At 52.3% G+C, this 15,308-nt stretch overlaps 3 protein-coding genes and 1 pseudogene across 7 annotated transcripts in view; all 4 read right to left on the reverse strand.

The window, feature by feature from the left end:
• Positions 1-15,308, reverse strand: part of LOC309964907 (trehalase-like) — a 419,483-nt pseudogene that overhangs the window by 108,085 nt on the left and 296,090 nt on the right. The gene's annotated exons all lie outside the window — the stretch shown is intronic.
• On the reverse strand, positions 852-4,923 carry TMEM25 (transmembrane protein 25). 4 transcript variants are annotated; one of them, XM_082845717.1, is made up of 8 exons: positions 4,751-4,840; positions 4,172-4,483; positions 3,426-3,716; positions 3,089-3,220; positions 2,765-2,795; positions 2,509-2,609; positions 2,280-2,366; positions 852-2,138 (listed from the first exon to the last, which is right to left on the reverse strand). In XM_082845717.1, exons 1-8 carry the CDS (start codon positions 4,818-4,820, stop codon positions 2,065-2,067), a joined length of 1,098 nt encoding a protein of 365 aa, XP_082701843.1. In that variant the 5' UTR covers positions 4,821-4,840; the 3' UTR covers positions 852-2,064. The 4 variants fall into 4 exon arrangements, 2 of the variants coding, with proteins under 2 accessions (XP_082701843.1, XP_082701842.1); XM_082845716.1 differs by having other exon boundaries at positions 4,172-4,923; XR_014326415.1 differs by lacking the exons at positions 852-2,138; positions 2,765-2,795 and having other exon boundaries at positions 2,347-2,366; positions 4,172-4,923.
• Positions 5,622-9,550, reverse strand: TTC36 (tetratricopeptide repeat domain 36). Its single transcript, XM_082845735.1, has 3 exons — positions 9,317-9,550; positions 8,130-8,318; positions 5,622-5,962 (listed from the first exon to the last, which is right to left on the reverse strand). The coding sequence occupies exons 1-3, from the start codon at positions 9,432-9,434 to the stop codon at positions 5,700-5,702; spliced, it is 570 nt and encodes a 189-aa protein (XP_082701861.1). The 5' UTR covers positions 9,435-9,550; the 3' UTR covers positions 5,622-5,699.
• The window catches only part of KMT2A (lysine methyltransferase 2A), a gene marked incomplete at its 5' end in the record, with an annotated part of 73,117 nt that continues 71,024 nt past the window's right edge, over positions 13,216-15,308 (reverse strand). The window contains 1 exon segment of the mRNA XM_082845736.1: positions 13,216-15,053. Within this exon segment, the coding sequence (XP_082701862.1) occupies positions 14,778-15,053 (276 nt within the window). The 3' untranslated portion in view covers positions 13,216-14,777.

Genomic DNA, 15,308 nt, shown 5'->3' on the forward strand with positions numbered 1-15,308 from the left:
AAAAAGAGAGCTACTGTATGATCCAGCAGTCCCACTCCTGGGCACATATCCGGAAAAGACAAAAACCCTAATTCTAAAAGTTACATGCACCCCAGTGTTTATAGCAGCACAATTTACAATAGCCAAGACTTGAAAGTAACCTAAGTGTCCATCAACAGATGAATGGATAAAGAGGATGATACACACACACACACACACACACAGTGGAGTATTTCTCATCCATAAAATAGAATTAGGAGTTGGGGATTAAAAGATACACACTGGGCTTCCCTGGTGGCGCAGTGGTTGGGAGTCCGCCTGCCGATGCAGGGGACGCGGGTTCGTGCCCCGGTCCGGGAGGATCCCGCATGCCACAGAGCGGCTGGGCCCGTGGGCCGTAGCCGTTGAGCCTGCACGTCCGGAGCCTGTGCTCCGCGGCGGGAGAGGCCACAACAGTGAGAGGCCCGCATACTGCAAAAAAAAAAAAAAAAAAAAAAAGATACACACTGCTGTATATAGCGATAAGTAGTAATTCTTTCAATTAGAACAGACCACATGGTGTTAAAAAATGTTTACCTCGATGCACTATAAATTCTTTTTGTGTCTTTTAATTTTTCCAGATTTAAAAGACTTAAGAGTAGAATATCACACTGCTATATATAAAACAGATAAACAACAACGACCTGCTGTATAGCACAGGGAACTATAGTCAATATTTTGTAATAACCTATAATGGAAAAGAATCTGAAAAAGAATATGTGTGTGTGTGTGTGTGCGCGTGTGTGAATCACGCTGCTGTACACCTGAAACTAACACACCTTTGTAAATCAATTATACTTCAGTTAAAAAAAAAAACATATTTGAGGGAATGAAACAGATATACAGCATTCACTCAGTCAAGTTTATTGAGAATCTACCACGTGCTCAGCACTGTCCTCGGCAGTAACGTGAGAAAAATTACAAAACAAGATATCAAGAAGGGAAAAATACACTTTGCACTCTGTTAATCTGCAATCTTTTCCACGTTGCTTTTCAAAAGTGCTCTTGGGTCGTTTTGGGATATGTGATCTCCCTGCTTTTTCCATGTTCCCCTAAGGTTTCCAGCACTGTCAAGTTATGTGCCACTATGGCCATCCCCTAAAGAACAGAGGATGGGACAGGAAGAACAGCTTCCTGCTGATGGGGTAGTCAGGGCTGGGGTCCCATAGCAGGGTGGATACTTTGAGCGGGAACCCGTCAACCTCGAGGGCTCAGGGCACTCACAGTGAACCATAAAAAGGCCAGACTTGGGGAAGCCCCAGACAGGGCCCTGGGGCCCTTGCTCACCCCCTCCCTGGAAGATGTGCTTAAAGTGCTAACACTGTAAGAAAACAAGGCATAGCTACATGCAGGCCTGGACGGACCAGACTTCTCACCTCCCATTCTTCCCCTTTCTTGTGCTAACAGCAGGCACTGGCACCACCAGGGCCCAGGCCAGAGGGGAAGTCTAGTGCCAAGTGAAGAAGTGGAGAAGGTCCAATGTATAACCTGTGATGCCCAAGAGGGGGCTGGGGCAGAGAGGTATGCAGCAAAGGGTACTGGTTTGTGCTTGGCCAGCGCTGCTGGGCCAGAGGTGAGTTCCTGTGCAAAGGGCAGGTTGGTTCTCTACAGCTAGCAGGGTCCTAAATTTTCCCTGAGGGAACAAAGCTGCATAGCATGGGAAGGAGATCCAGGACGTGCAGGGCCCTCCCAACCAGGCTTGCCCCATGCCTGCTGTACACGGTGCTGAGGAGCACCGGTGTGGGGCAGAGCTGCCCCAAGCCGACAGGATCATGCCATGCCACGCTTAGATGCTGGATGACCTCCAGGCACACCTGGACAGACAGCCCCATCCGCCTGGGCACAGGCAATCATGCAGGCCCTCAACCAGAGTTGGAACAAGGGCTTAGGTCCACCTGGCAGCCTTGCCAAGGATACCAGTGACCCAGAGGACAAGCAAAAGTGGCAGTGGCGTGGCCTCTTCCCGTTGGCAATGTGGCCAGGCCTTGGAGGAGGACCGGGAGGGTGCCCAGGGGCCAAGAATGCACCCTCTGCCTTGGCCTCAGCTCAGAGCCAGATCTCATCACTGCTCACACTGGACACCCGATAAATGTAGCCCAGCCTTGGGAGACGGATGAAACCTGCGGGTCCGAGATCCCAGAAGACTCAGTCACCCTCATTCCTTGGAAGTTGGGAGACCACTCTCTGCCCCTTGGGGATTCAGAGGCCTTTGGCACAAGCAAAAGGGCCGGGGAGCCGGGCAGCAGGCCCCTTTCCCATACCTCGGCTGGTGAGGAGGCCGCCGGGCTCCGGATCCAGAAGCTCTGGCTGGCTGTTGTCCTGAGCCATCTGCTGGTCCGCTGGTTTCCCTGTGGGGTGACAAAGGGGATGGTGCCCGGGATGAGGTGTGTGCCCAGCGGGGTCTAGACCCTCCTAAGGCCCAGGGTCTCTCTTTTTCTCAGAAGCACCTCCACAGATAAAGCTGGGGCCAACAGAGGGTCCTGGACGTACCTCTGGAGTCCGGAGTGAGGTCGTTCAGCTGCAGGTGGGACGGGAGGGACATGTTCTCCCGCGGCAGGCGCACGTTGTTGAGTTTCAGGTTGTTGGAGTCACTACAGGGCAGAAAAAGGCTTGGATGGGCCCTGGCACCAGCGGGCACAGACTCCTGCTTGCGGCCCGTTCCCAAACTACCAGAAAGCCCAGGATCCCCCCTGTCCCCATGCTGCCTCTCCATTTGGCCCATCCACACAGCCCCAGGGAGAATTACCTAGAGATCAGGGATGGGCGCCGTGAGGGGCCTGAGGAGAAAGAAACCACAGCAGTGTCTCAGTGTGCCCACCTGCTCTGGGCTCTGCCCCCTGCTCTCTTCAGGCCCAGAACCCTCAGGCAAGGGGTCTCTCAGATGCCCAGACTGGCTTCCCAGTGCCTGGCCCTGCTACCTGGGATGCATGTGGTCTAAATCATGGCCATGCCCAGGAAGACCTGTCCTACCACTTGTCAGAGACGTTCTGCCCATGGCCTTGCTGCCCACCCCCTGACCTCGCCTCCCCTTCCCCAGCCACCCTCTGCCCCCACCCTGCTTTGGCCCTACCTTTGGTCTTCTTCGCTTTCCTGCAGACCAGACAGGCCACCAAGGTGCTGAACCCCACCAGGGTGCCCAAGGCAAGCCCTCCGGCCACAACGATCCCCAGCAGTGGCACTTCCACCCGGGTGGCCAGGAGCCCTGCAGGTCATTCTCTGGTTAGGTTCCACACGGGCAGGGCCCCCCAACTCTGAGATGCCACAGGTCACTACTCTGTCCTCCTTGCCCCAGGTGGCCAGGGCAGCTTTCACCAGACTCGCCCAAAAGGCACCAAGCCTTCCTGTTTCTGCACCACGATCCCACACCCATCCGAGGCTTTGCTGGGCCCGCGGCTGGCAGTGCTCACCTGGGGCCGGAAGCGAGGCGCTGGTGACACCCACGTCGTTGGTGGCCACCACGGACAGGTTCTGTGGCAGGCTGCGGAGCTGCAGTTGCACGGTGTGTTTGGTGAGCCAGGGGTAGTTCTGGGCATCCAGCACCAGGAAGTCAGAGGTGTTGACAGTCACCGGCCCATCCTCGTCGATCCAGGTCACGTTGGCAGGCGGGTTCGCACGCACCAGGGCAAAAAGGACGACCAGGAGGCCCGGGCCTTGAGCTTCCTGGTACTTAGCCCCAGTCTGGGCAATCTCCGGCTTAACTGGTGCAAAGCAGAGAGAAGTATGTTCCCACCACAGCCCCTTGCACGCCTTCCCTTTCTTCCCAAACCCAGAAGGGAGCCAGGGGTCTGGACCTCTCCTTAGGGGGCACTGGGAAACAGGATGGCTGGGTCTGCCAGAGAGGCAGCATTTCGTACAAATGAAGATTAAGAGTATAAACACTAGAACCAAAATGTCAAGATTTGAATCCTGGCTCTGCTGCTTACCAGCTGTATGACCCTAGGCAGATTGCTTAACCTCTCTGTGCTTCAGTTTTGTCGTTTGTAAAATAGGGACGATAGTAATTACCTCATAGGATTTTTGTGAGGATAAACTGAGTTAATATTTGCAGAGTGCTTAAGTGTTTTTTAAATGTCCTACCAGACCACCTGCCTGGTGGCTGCTGGGGGTCCCTGGGCAGAGAACCTCTGTCTCTGTCCACCTGAGGAGCACTCACATTGCACATTGAGGAGGACGGAGGCGTTGGCTGACCGGCCACTGTCTGGGTCTTGCAGGGAGCAGTTGAGCTCATGCTGGGCCCGCTGGGCAGTGACAGTGAAAGTGCTGGTGCCTCCAGAGAAGGCCTCCCTGCCCACGCTCAGCAGTCTTGAGGTGCTGGTCTTCTGTAGCTGTCCATCCAGGTACCAGGCCAATCGGGGGGTGCCAGGCCCCCCTGCCACCCAGCAGGTGAAGGCGTGGCGTTCATTCTCTCGAAGTGCCCGCTCTGCCCAGGTATGACCATCAATTTGTGGCGCCAACTCCCCCCAACCTGGAACACAGGGGATTCTGTGGAGAGCTGGTGGAGGCTTAGTACTGTTCTGTGGCCGGGATGAGGTCCAGTTACAGAAGGGCAGCAGGCCAAGAGACAGAGCACCTGGGTTCTCTAACCAGGGACGGCTGGACCTTGGGGAGGTGGATGAAGGGAACCCAACTCTGGTGCCTGGAATGGGTACCCAAACTGAAGGTGCAGGCAAGGAGGGGACAGAGGGGGACTTGACCGCACAAATGCATGGCCAAGGGATGAACAGGGGTGTACCTGAGCTCAGAAGGGCCGGCAGGAGCAGAAGTGTGTGCGGGAGGGTAGCTGGCCCTGGAGGCAGCGCCATGGTGGCCCCGGCCTGGGCCCCAGGCTGCCGAGAGAAGGGGGCAGGCCTCGATGTTAGCCAGGTGAGAGCAGACAAGCTTAATAACTGCTCCAGGAATTTACTCTCCAGAAACAAAAATAAACCATGCGCGGAAACACAAATGTAGAATGATCCACAGTAGTGAAGGCAAGGACGCAAATGGTCGAGCCCAAAGGTCCAAACCAGCCAGCACGTACCTGTACACCTTGCGGGCACAGAACTGAGCGCTGACTCCACGGGACAAACAGGCACACGCTCGCAGGTACACAGAAGCAACCTGCAACCGTGCAGCTCGCACCCGGCCCAGAAACACGCGCGCGCGCGCGCGTAAACACTCGAGTACACGTGCCCCTCCCCCAAAGGGACCGTCCTTCTCCCGACCCCGGCTCTCTCCTGCCCGCTTCCCTCACCCACCTACGCCCCTTCTCCCCTCCTCCGGATTTGGGCGGAAGAGAAGAGGATCCGGGATGCGGGGGTCGCGAAGCATGCCCGCCCCCGCCTCGCCCCGCCCCGCCCCGCCTTCCGGTGCGGCTCACCTGGCTCAATCCCCGAGAGCAGCCGGAGCGACTGCTCAGGTCTGATGAGCACTGCAGTCATCCTCAGGGGCTCGGGCTGCGCCAGGCAGGGCCAATCGATGCCCGACCTCGGCCCGAAGGACCCCCCCCTCCCCCAGGGCGGCGGCTCCGGGGCCACGTCCCGGGCCTCGCAGACGGCCTCGCAGACAGCCTCGCGCGCGGGGGATACTTGAGCGCCCTTCCCTGCGGGGACGGCGGAGGATGCAGACACAGGCGGTGGCTGGGAGAGCCGGCAGGTTTATTGGTTGCGGGCGTCCCCCTTCCCTCACGCCTGCCCGCCGGCGGCTCAGCGCCGGTCGCGGGGCCCGCGCAGCTGCCCCATCATGTCGGCCAGCATGCGGTTGCACAGCGCCGCATACGGGTTGAGCAGCACCAGCTGGCGCCGAGCGAACGGGCTGCCCAGCCGCGCCGCCTGCTCGAAGTCCCCGCGGGCGTCGTCGTCCCGGCCCTGCAGTCGCGCCACGAGCCCGCGCTGCACGAAGCTCTGGCGGGCGGCGCGACCCCGGCCGCCGCTCAGCGCCAGCGCGCGCTCCAGGTCCTCCAGGGCACCTGCGGGACCGACGGACGGGCGGGGGTCAGGGCCGCGGCCAGCAAGCGATCCGGCCCCGAGTGGAGGCTCTGGGGTTCGGCCGTTTACATCCCGTCTAGACTTGACCCTAGAGATCGGTATTGTTATTCCCTTTACGCAGATGAAGACTGGAAGAGTTGGCAAGACTCGGCCTGGGCTGCACAGCAGTTAGTGGCAGAGCTGGGACTGAAGTCCGGGTCTCGCCTTGTCCGTGTTATTTTCCACCATCTGATACATCAAAACACGGACGGAGGATCACTATGTTATGAATCTGGCCCTGTTGCCAGGCGCGCATACGTTATTAACCATCTACCATGTGCCAGGTGACTGACTCCGAATCCCAGAGTCCAAAAACATTCGAATTAACTGACAACCATGTCTTATACAATAAAGTCCTTTTTTTTTGCCGCACCGCGGGGCATGCGGAATCTTAATTCGCCGACCAGGGATTGAACCTGTGACCCTGCAGTGAAAGCGCAGATTCTTAACCACTGGATCCCCAAGGAAGTCCCTCTCTAACTTTTGAAGACATTCCTCTCCTCTTTTCCATTGATGCCTTAAAACCGCCTCTCTCACCTGTGTTCTCTACTGACTGCCTCTTCTCATTCTTTATTTCCATGGTCTTCATTATTTTGTATCTAATTTTCTTTGAAAGAGGTCTTGGAGCCAGAGCTGGCCTGCAGCATTTTTGTTTTTATCATCCTCATAAATACTTGGCTTATTAGGCATCAGAGCTGTGAACTCAACCTCAGGCAGCCAGCTGGTATCCACTGTAGGGTACCGAGCTGCATTTCTTCTGGGCTCTGCTTCAATTCACTCAAGTTCTCTAGTCTATAGCGCCTGTCAGGGCAGGGCGCTGGGGGAGCGCCAGCAGCATCCTCAGCAAGGCTGATCTTCCCTGCTCTCCTCTCTGTGTGTTCTGGTCCCCGGAACCCAGCAGAGGCTCTGCTCCCCATCCTGACTGGTCGGTTGAGAAGCTTTCTAATCACAGCATTCCTTGGTTTCCCTCAGAGGAGCTGGTCAGGAGGAATTGAAGGCCTTCTCCAGGCAGAATCCCCTCTGATGCTGTCTGGGGTTTTGGTCTGCAGGCTGTCCCAGCAGCCTTTATGGCCCTGCTCTGCCAAAGCCAAGTGGCAGACAAGCCTGGGAAAGGCCCTCAGAGTCCCCCAATATTCCCAGAATGGAGTGCAAACTCCTCAGCCTGGCATTGCTGGCCCCAGGAACACCTCTACCACCACGGGTCTCGATAGTCTAGTAGTTCCCAACTAGGCTTCTGTGGTTTACCCTTTAGTTGAAACCCATTAGTGATTCCCGGTGTTTTCGAGACAAAGTCCGATCTCGGCCTAACGTTCGCAGTTGTTCACTCTCTGGCCCCTGTTTACCTCTCCAGGCTCTGGAGAGGCTCCATTCTTCCGGCACTCCCTTTTCCAGCCAGATTCCCTGTACCTGTCCACGACTTCAGGACCTCTACAGGCCGTGCCTTCTCCCACTCCCTGCCCTCCGTCCAGCTAACGCCTACTCATCCTTCAAAACTCACCCCTCAGGAACAGATCCCATGCTGAGCCCTGTCAGCTTGTTATGCTGCTATTATATTTATGTGTCTGTTCTACCCTCTAGGCTGTGAGCTTCTTGAGAAGCATTATCATGTGGGGATTAAGAGCACAGGCTCTGGAGCCCTGCCACCTGGACCAGATCCCAGCTCTGCCGCTTCTCAGCTGTGTGAGTAGGAAGCTACTTAACCTCCATGCTTCAGTTTCCTCATCTGTAAAATGGAGATAACAATAGCACGTACCTTTTAGGGTTGTTGTGAGGATGATACGAATGACCACAACTCACATGTGAAGTGCTGAGTGCCTGGCACACGGTAATTGCTATAAGCACTATAATCCTCCGCACCTAGCCCACTGCTAGAATGGTAGGCTCTCATTAAATTTTTATCAATAAGTAAATGGAATGCAGTCCCCCTGACTCTCACAATATCCCCAAGAAATTAGCCGAGCCCACGGTATGTCTCTTATGGGTAGAGACATACGTTCCAGAGGGGCGTAGTGACTTTCCACGCCCCATGCCCAAGCCCCACAGACACACCGTCTCTGGTCTGTGCCCTTCCCGGCCCCTCTGCACAGGCTCCAGGAACTCTCCCCTCACCTGCCACGTCTCCCTGGAGTCGCCGGGCCTGGGCTCGGTTGCTGTAAGCCGAGGCCCTCTCAGGCAGCAGGTTGATGGCTCGGCCAAACTTCTCCAGGGCTGTGCTGAGGTCGCCAGCCTCTGCTGCCATCACCCCTTGCAGCTCCAGGGCCTTGGCCTGCTCCAGCTGTGCTCGAGGGAAAACTCCATCTGTGCCAGGGAGGGAGCCAGGAGGGGACAGGTGTGCAGTTGGGAGCAGGAAGCAAAAGCCACCTGGGGCTTTGGAAACCTGGGACACGAGCCAGGGCTGACTGGGCAGGGGTGTAGGTCACAGCAGGAGTCAGATGCAGTGTTTGGGGCAGGGGGAACTGAGGTCAGCAAGGCAGAGAGCTAGCACTGCTTAAAGTTCCAAAGGGACCTGGGAAAGGGGCCTTGGTCGGCTCCCCACTGCCAAGAGAATGAAACCCAAACTCCTTAGCCTGTAGCTAAATGATTTGCTCAAGGTCACACCGCCCATAAGCTGCACCGCTTGGATTTGAACCCAGGTCTTTCTGGCTCTTCAGCCTCTGTTTTGTTCTACTCCACTGCTTCCAACAGGAAGGCCTCCATGACATACCCGGGTCATGAAAACCATTTCCAGTGTTTCTCTCAGCTTTTCAGCCTGAAGTTTCATTAAGGCTTAGGTTTCACTCCTTTAGAAACAAAGGGCATCAAAAACCCCTGACGCGGAAAGCAGGCCCCCTTAGGGGCTGGTGGAAAAGCCAGTGAGCGCACTCGCTCTGGAAGAATTAGCTCAGGGCTTGGCTTGTAAGGTGTGTGACACTGAATACTTGCTGAGGTTGGAGACGTTTAGCTGAGCCACCCCCTGCCCTGTTTCTTTCTTCCCTGCTGTGGAGGGTGACATACTCTGTAGTGACAAAGACGTGAGCGTTTCACGTGGCCCCTCTCCCCATCAGCACAGTTAAGCTTGGACCATGGGGTGAACTGAGCGGGGAGGTAAGTTCAGAGGGGGGTGGTGGAGGAGAAACCTGGCTTTCTCCTCTGGGCACAGTGACCCTTGCCAAGCCCCCGTCAGTGCACTGAGGATCAGCAATCGTCATCCAAGGGTCGTGGAACAAGGGCCCTCGTAAGACCACCTACCTCTGCCACCCCAGCGAGGCAGCAGACCAGCCAATGTGGAGAGCTATACTCCGAGGTTGAATACTGACCTTCATCTCCTTCTTCCTTCTCTGCTTCCTCTCCCAGGTCCAACCCAACAATGTCTCCAAACGGAGTGTCGGGGTTGAAGATGGCCTGCAACACTGCCTGATCATTTGGAGTCCCCATGGTACTCAACTCCAAAATCCAAAAAGGTGACTCCCCGTGAGAGGGAGGAAAAAGGGGTGAGGGCCGAGCCTCCAGCCAGCTGATCCAGAGGGAGGAGGTCCGTTTGAGGACCAGCCCACATGAGGAGTGTTGACCATTCCTTGGCTGCAGTGTAAACTCAGCCCCCTTTAACCTGGGGATAGTGACCCTGGCTTGACAGAATATATTTACAAACATTTCTCCACTGCCTCCCTACCCCCACGCCAGTCCTAGGGAGAAACAAGAGTAAATAAATTGCATTTCAGCTTTAAGGTGGCGTGGAGCAAAGAGAGGGTACTGCCCAGGCTCTCCCTGAAATGCTTTCATTTTATTATATTCATAGATTGGGAGGAACTCGTTAGAAGCCAACGCTTGACCACCCGTGGATGAAGAAGGGGGATATGTACAAAGTAAAGGAACTATTCCTTTGTCCTCTTGACCCCTTCCTCATATCCAGAGTTCATTAGGTCCTGAACATACATCACTGATGAATAAGGGGAGAAAATATGGTTAAGAGAGACAGTGTAGAGTGGGGCCTGAGTGTAGAGTGGGAAATGATTTCACGATTCCCCCTTAAAAGAAAGGACTGTGGAAGGGACTTTGTAATCAGGTCACGGGCCACGCCCCTCCCATTAGTCCACCTCAGCCAAAGCCAAAAGAAAGTTCAACCATGTGCAGCAATAAACTTGACATGTTTATTAATTAAACTATCACTTAAATAAAAAAAAGTGCATAGAAAATAAACATGTTTAAAAACTCCTTTTTTTTTTTTACAACTATGTACACTTTTTACTTTTACATTCAGTCTTTCGTAGACAGCTTTCAGCATTATTATTTTTTGAACTATTAAAGTATTTTCCTTCATCCCTGTCACAGGGAGTTAACACTGATGGACTTTAGACACATTTTTTTTCCTTTATTTTTCTCTTTTTCTCTAACCAGAAGCTTGGAAGAACACAAGGGAAAAAAAACCGAAAGATCTGTTATACATGATAAAGTTGTCAAGAAATGTCTTATTTCTAGAAAAGAAGCTTGTCATCTGTTGAGCTTTTGAAACAATTATTCAACTACCTGTATTTACTAAAGAGACTGTTAAAAGTTCAATAAAAGAAACACCACAAGTCTATTTTCTTGGTTGAAAGACAGAACTAGAGTACCTCAGAACAAGATACCAGGAAAGCACAGAACACAATTTTCCCCTAAATGCAGGTGGTAACCCCAACATTCATAACCAAAAATAGAGAAACAAGGAGTACAGGTACTGACTGGCAACATTCACAGGCAGAAAAAATCCAGGTGACACCATTTCTGCATTTCTCTCTGATCCCAGAAATGGACTGTTCCGCCATCCCCTTAGGATGGGTCCCCCTCCATTGGGGGGGGATCAGAGGAGCGCCAGACTGACATTTTCCTGCCACTACTAGCAACTGTAACACAATCCTTATCTATAGTGTTAAGAGAATTAAAAGCCATGGACTGAACTAGGCTTTGTTACATGGTGCATTACTATATTAGTTCCTATATATATCATATTTATATTTATTTGAAAACCAAAACAAAAAAGTTGCAAGTTTTCAGAGTGTGAGACTTGACTGGTATTCATGATTCGGCACAAAACCATCTGCTAGATAACCTTGTATTGCTTTAAAATGAAGGAAATGAAACATAAAATTACACCCAGCCCTTTGCAATGACCCGCTTTTCCTTTAAAAAAAAAAACCCAAAAAAACCACAACTTGATTTCTATTTTAAAAAATCCCAAATCAAACTTAACATCTGACAAGGTTTTGACCTTTAGTATTTTCAGATATTTGATTGAACGACAGTCCTTTAGAAAGATACATTCATTAAAAGGTTTGTTTTTTTGTTTTTTTGTTGTTTTTTTTTTTTTTTTTTTTTTTTTTTTTTTTTTTAAATCAAGGGAGCTGCATGGTGCTCACGGCATTGGCCGGGGGTTTTGACAGAGGCAAGCGGGGTGGTGGAGTGGATCCCGGCAAAGGAGTCTGGTTGAAAACGTATATGTAGCTGCCAGGGCTTCCCCCTTGATTCTTGTCATTGGTCTAAAAACAGGAGGGGCCGGGCTGGAGGTGGCGGACGGTAATGGAGGGAGCCAAGGGACCAAGTTCCGGCCAAAGGGTCAGCGCCATGCAGCTATTCTGGTTACACAGTTGTCACTGGCCACCAGGAAATGCAGCCACGACAGGTTCTAGCAGCGAAGCTGTGAGCTGGCTCTGTCACTGAGAACTGACCAGGTTTGCAGCTGTTACTCCCTTCGGGATGCCCCTTGGGGGATTCTTGGGAATGACCCACCACAGTTCCTCAGTCTGCACTTTTGTGCGGAGATTCCCTTGGTCACTTTCAAAAGAAACTCGGAGGTGTTTTGGAGATAGCTATGCCATTTTTTTTTTTTTTTTTTTTTTTTTGCCTTCTTTCCCTCTTGTAGGGAAACCTTAGCTTATTCCCCAAGTTGCTGGCAGGTACGCTGAATTTTGGCAATGGACTCAAGGCTGAGCTCTAAGAGGAATTCCTCATTTCCGCGGTTGACAGGGAGTGGAAAGGCAAGGCAAACCATCTGCAGCTGGCAGGAGAAGGAGAGCTGGGGGTTCCTCCCCTGGCCTCAGGGTTTGGGACTGGTAGAAAGAGCTGAGGAGGGGCTCACAGTACAGCACGGCCTAGCAGGGCAGTAACTAGGTCTATTTAGCTGAGTTTCCCCCACCCCCGACTGGCCTTTGGGTCTTTCTCAAGGTGAATTCATGACCCATCAGTGCATTAATCATTTCAGTAACAAATGCAGCTTAAGGTATTTTTCTTTAAAAAAAATAGGAATAAAAGGATTTACAAAAAAACCTCACACAGTGCAATAATAAAGGAAACCAGACACTAGTGGAACCCCTTGGGCCACTGCATCTTGTCACGGGCAAAAGGAGGAAGGGAGGCGAGGTCTGGGTAGAGCGCTTTCCCCAGCCCCCTGCTGACACTTCTCCACGATGACAGGGAGTCTCTGCCTTCCTGGCCACAGTGCTGGGCTCCTTGCATGACAGTGAAAACAGTGACAATGTTCCAGCAGAGCCACCAAAGTTCTTAATTAAGGTCACGGAAGAACAGGGAGCCCAGGATGGAAGGCACAGCAGAGCCACGAGTCCCGGGGCAGAGAGCGCTGGGCTGAGTCGTATTGCTTCGCTAGACTTCCTTCCGTAGAAATGGGCTTCTCGAGGCGAGAAAAGGTGCCTCGCCCTCCACTGGACTACGCTGCTCTGAAACCTTGTAGCTGACAGAGGCAGAGGAGAATCTGCTTTATCGTGAGTGGTCAGACTGTGCTTCAGTTTCAACGGGCTGCCCCAAAAGAGGGCACAGGGGGATCCGGGGGGGTCTTTGCAGGCATGAGGACTTGGTGGGCAGAGGGAGAGGGAACGAGGTGACCTATGAGGCAGATGGTGATGGAAAATGTCAGGTTGCCATTCAGCTTGGTTGCTTACTCTGAAGGAGGAAAGACGAGGGAAGTGTAGGTTCCCACCTCTCAGCACTGAGCTGTGCCAGAAAGGAGAGAGACAGGGCAGGAAAGAAGAGAAGAAACTGCTGTGTCGAGATCCTACCGCAGCCTTTTCAGGAGCTTCGATTTGGGAAGGAGGGGAGTGGCCCGATGGAGTTGGGGGGACCTTCCTTTGCCATTTATTGTCAAAGAGCAAACCCAGGAAACGTTTATGTCAACAGGGCACAAACAAGCTACACATTAAACAACAAAAAGTACACCTTCCAGGGGGAAGTTGGGCAGGAAAAACCAGACTTTGTGTGTTCAGCTGAATATTTTCTCTAACTTCATCCTATGAAAATAAAAAATTATTAAAAACCGATCTTCTTTTAAATTAGGATAATACCGCGGTTTAAAAAATAGCCTTGTCATAAGTGCTTCTCCCTATGAAGTGCTTCTCATAGAAAAATATACAAAATATATTTACATTTATAAAACCTTAAATAGTAAACTGTAAACAGAACAGAGTAAAATCCAATGACTTAATTTAACAGGTTCAGGACACTGTCTTGGGGAAAGGAAGAGAAGAAACATTTGATGCTGTTTTGACCACATCCTAGGGAGTAATCAGGGCAGTAGTGTCATTTAATTTACTTTATCCATAGATTTTGTGCAGGTGGCAGAGTTCCCTCGATACAAGGTGGTCTAGTCCCCAAGTTTTGGGCCTTGAAATCTGATTAGTGTTCTGCCTTCAACTGGACACTGACCATTGAAAAATTAAGTCTTCCTATGTCTTAACAGGGGGAAAATAAAGTTATCACGTCCTAGGAATGGGGCCCAGGGGTTACCCTGGTTGTGATACTCTGGTTGTTGCATGATTCAACTCCTATTTAAATAATCTTCCTCTTCTAAAAAATCATGCTACATATATTTCTCTAAAACTCTCAGTGGAGTTTTATGAAAACGTCTCCAAATTCTGTCTGGTTATGGCCAATGGCTCCTGTCCACTTCCCCACTGGGAGTGCTTACAGGCTCAGGGAACGTTTTGTAGGCACATCCTATGCCCAACAGGGAGTGTCCTCGAGCAGGGAGTCACTCTCCCCTACCACCCAGAGAGCACGGGAAAGCAGTGGGATGCAGAACGGGGGACGAGAAAAGTGGAGTGAAGAGAAGGAATGAGAGGGAAGCCGCTCCTATTGTCTAGGAAGGTGACTGTCTGAGATAAGGCTCATGGGGGTAACACTCCCACTTACAGCCCACAGGCTCAACGTCTGGTAATGAACTGGCACAACCCCAAGACAGCCTTTGACACCAAAGGTGCTAAGAAATCCTGTCTCCCAACCAGAAGGGAACTCTCAAGTGGGAGCATCGTAGGGAAAACCACCAGACCGTCTTTGTTCAACACACGGCTGCAGGCTGGGCCCGGCTGGCAACCAACCCCGCCCGCACTGGGGCTGTGCCTGACCCCTTGCTTACAGTGCTCTGGAAAGGCCAAGGCAAGGATGGCAACTTCTCTCTGAGGAGGTGCTCAGGCCCGATCTCCCAACATAACTAACCCTCTATAGGCTCCTTCCAGGCAAGTCTGCTAGGGACCCGTTTCCCGCTTTCTAACGGCACACAATCAGAGGGGCCCCAGCAGAAAGCCGATCGCGGATCTTTTCTTCGAGACCTCATCTCTCTCCAGGACTATGATCACATGTATAATGTGAATATGGGACCTAAGGGAGCCCAGCCATCACGGAGGCCCCTCAACTGTGCCCACTCAATCCTGGAACTCCTGGCTGCTGGCAAAGGCCTTCGGCACTGTTTTGGAGGCCCTGGGTCCTAGTGCTCCAACAGTGGGGAGAAGAGCAGCTTTAGTTTAGGAACTTCCGGCATTTCTTGGCACCACAGTTGCAGGGTAGCTTGTTGCTGGCATCCTCAATGGGGAACTTATAGTCGTAAGTGAGTTCCTCCCCTCGGTAGATTTTGCGCATGGCAAAGATGACAATGTGCTTCTGCCCGTCGATATTAATAACCCGAGAGTAGCAGTTAGGCTCACATGAGTGGTTGATGAAGCGGGCAGCGTTTCCATGCATGGTGGCATCTACCACCTCGGAGTCATCGATCCGGAACATGTAGCAGCCAATGCCCTACGGGAAGGAGAGCGGAGAAGAACCTGTTATTTATTACAGCGCAGGCTTGACAACATTTCCCAACCTTTTTCTGATGTGACCTTAGCCACTGATGAACAGGTTCTTCTGGTAAAATTTCTGGATTTCTCCCATCTTTCAGGATGCTTCCATGACAAATTCCTAGATTACAGGCACTAGACTAGAGGTTTCTTAATGTCTCCACAGGCAAGAGAACTGTGTGCTCGTGATCCTGGGATCCATTCAGACAAACCT

The sequence above is a fragment of the Leucopleurus acutus genome, assembly GCF_964270905.1.
Source record: "Leucopleurus acutus genome assembly, chromosome: 8".
In the NCBI taxonomy this organism is placed as follows: Eukaryota; Metazoa; Chordata; class Mammalia; order Artiodactyla; family Delphinidae; genus Leucopleurus; species Leucopleurus acutus.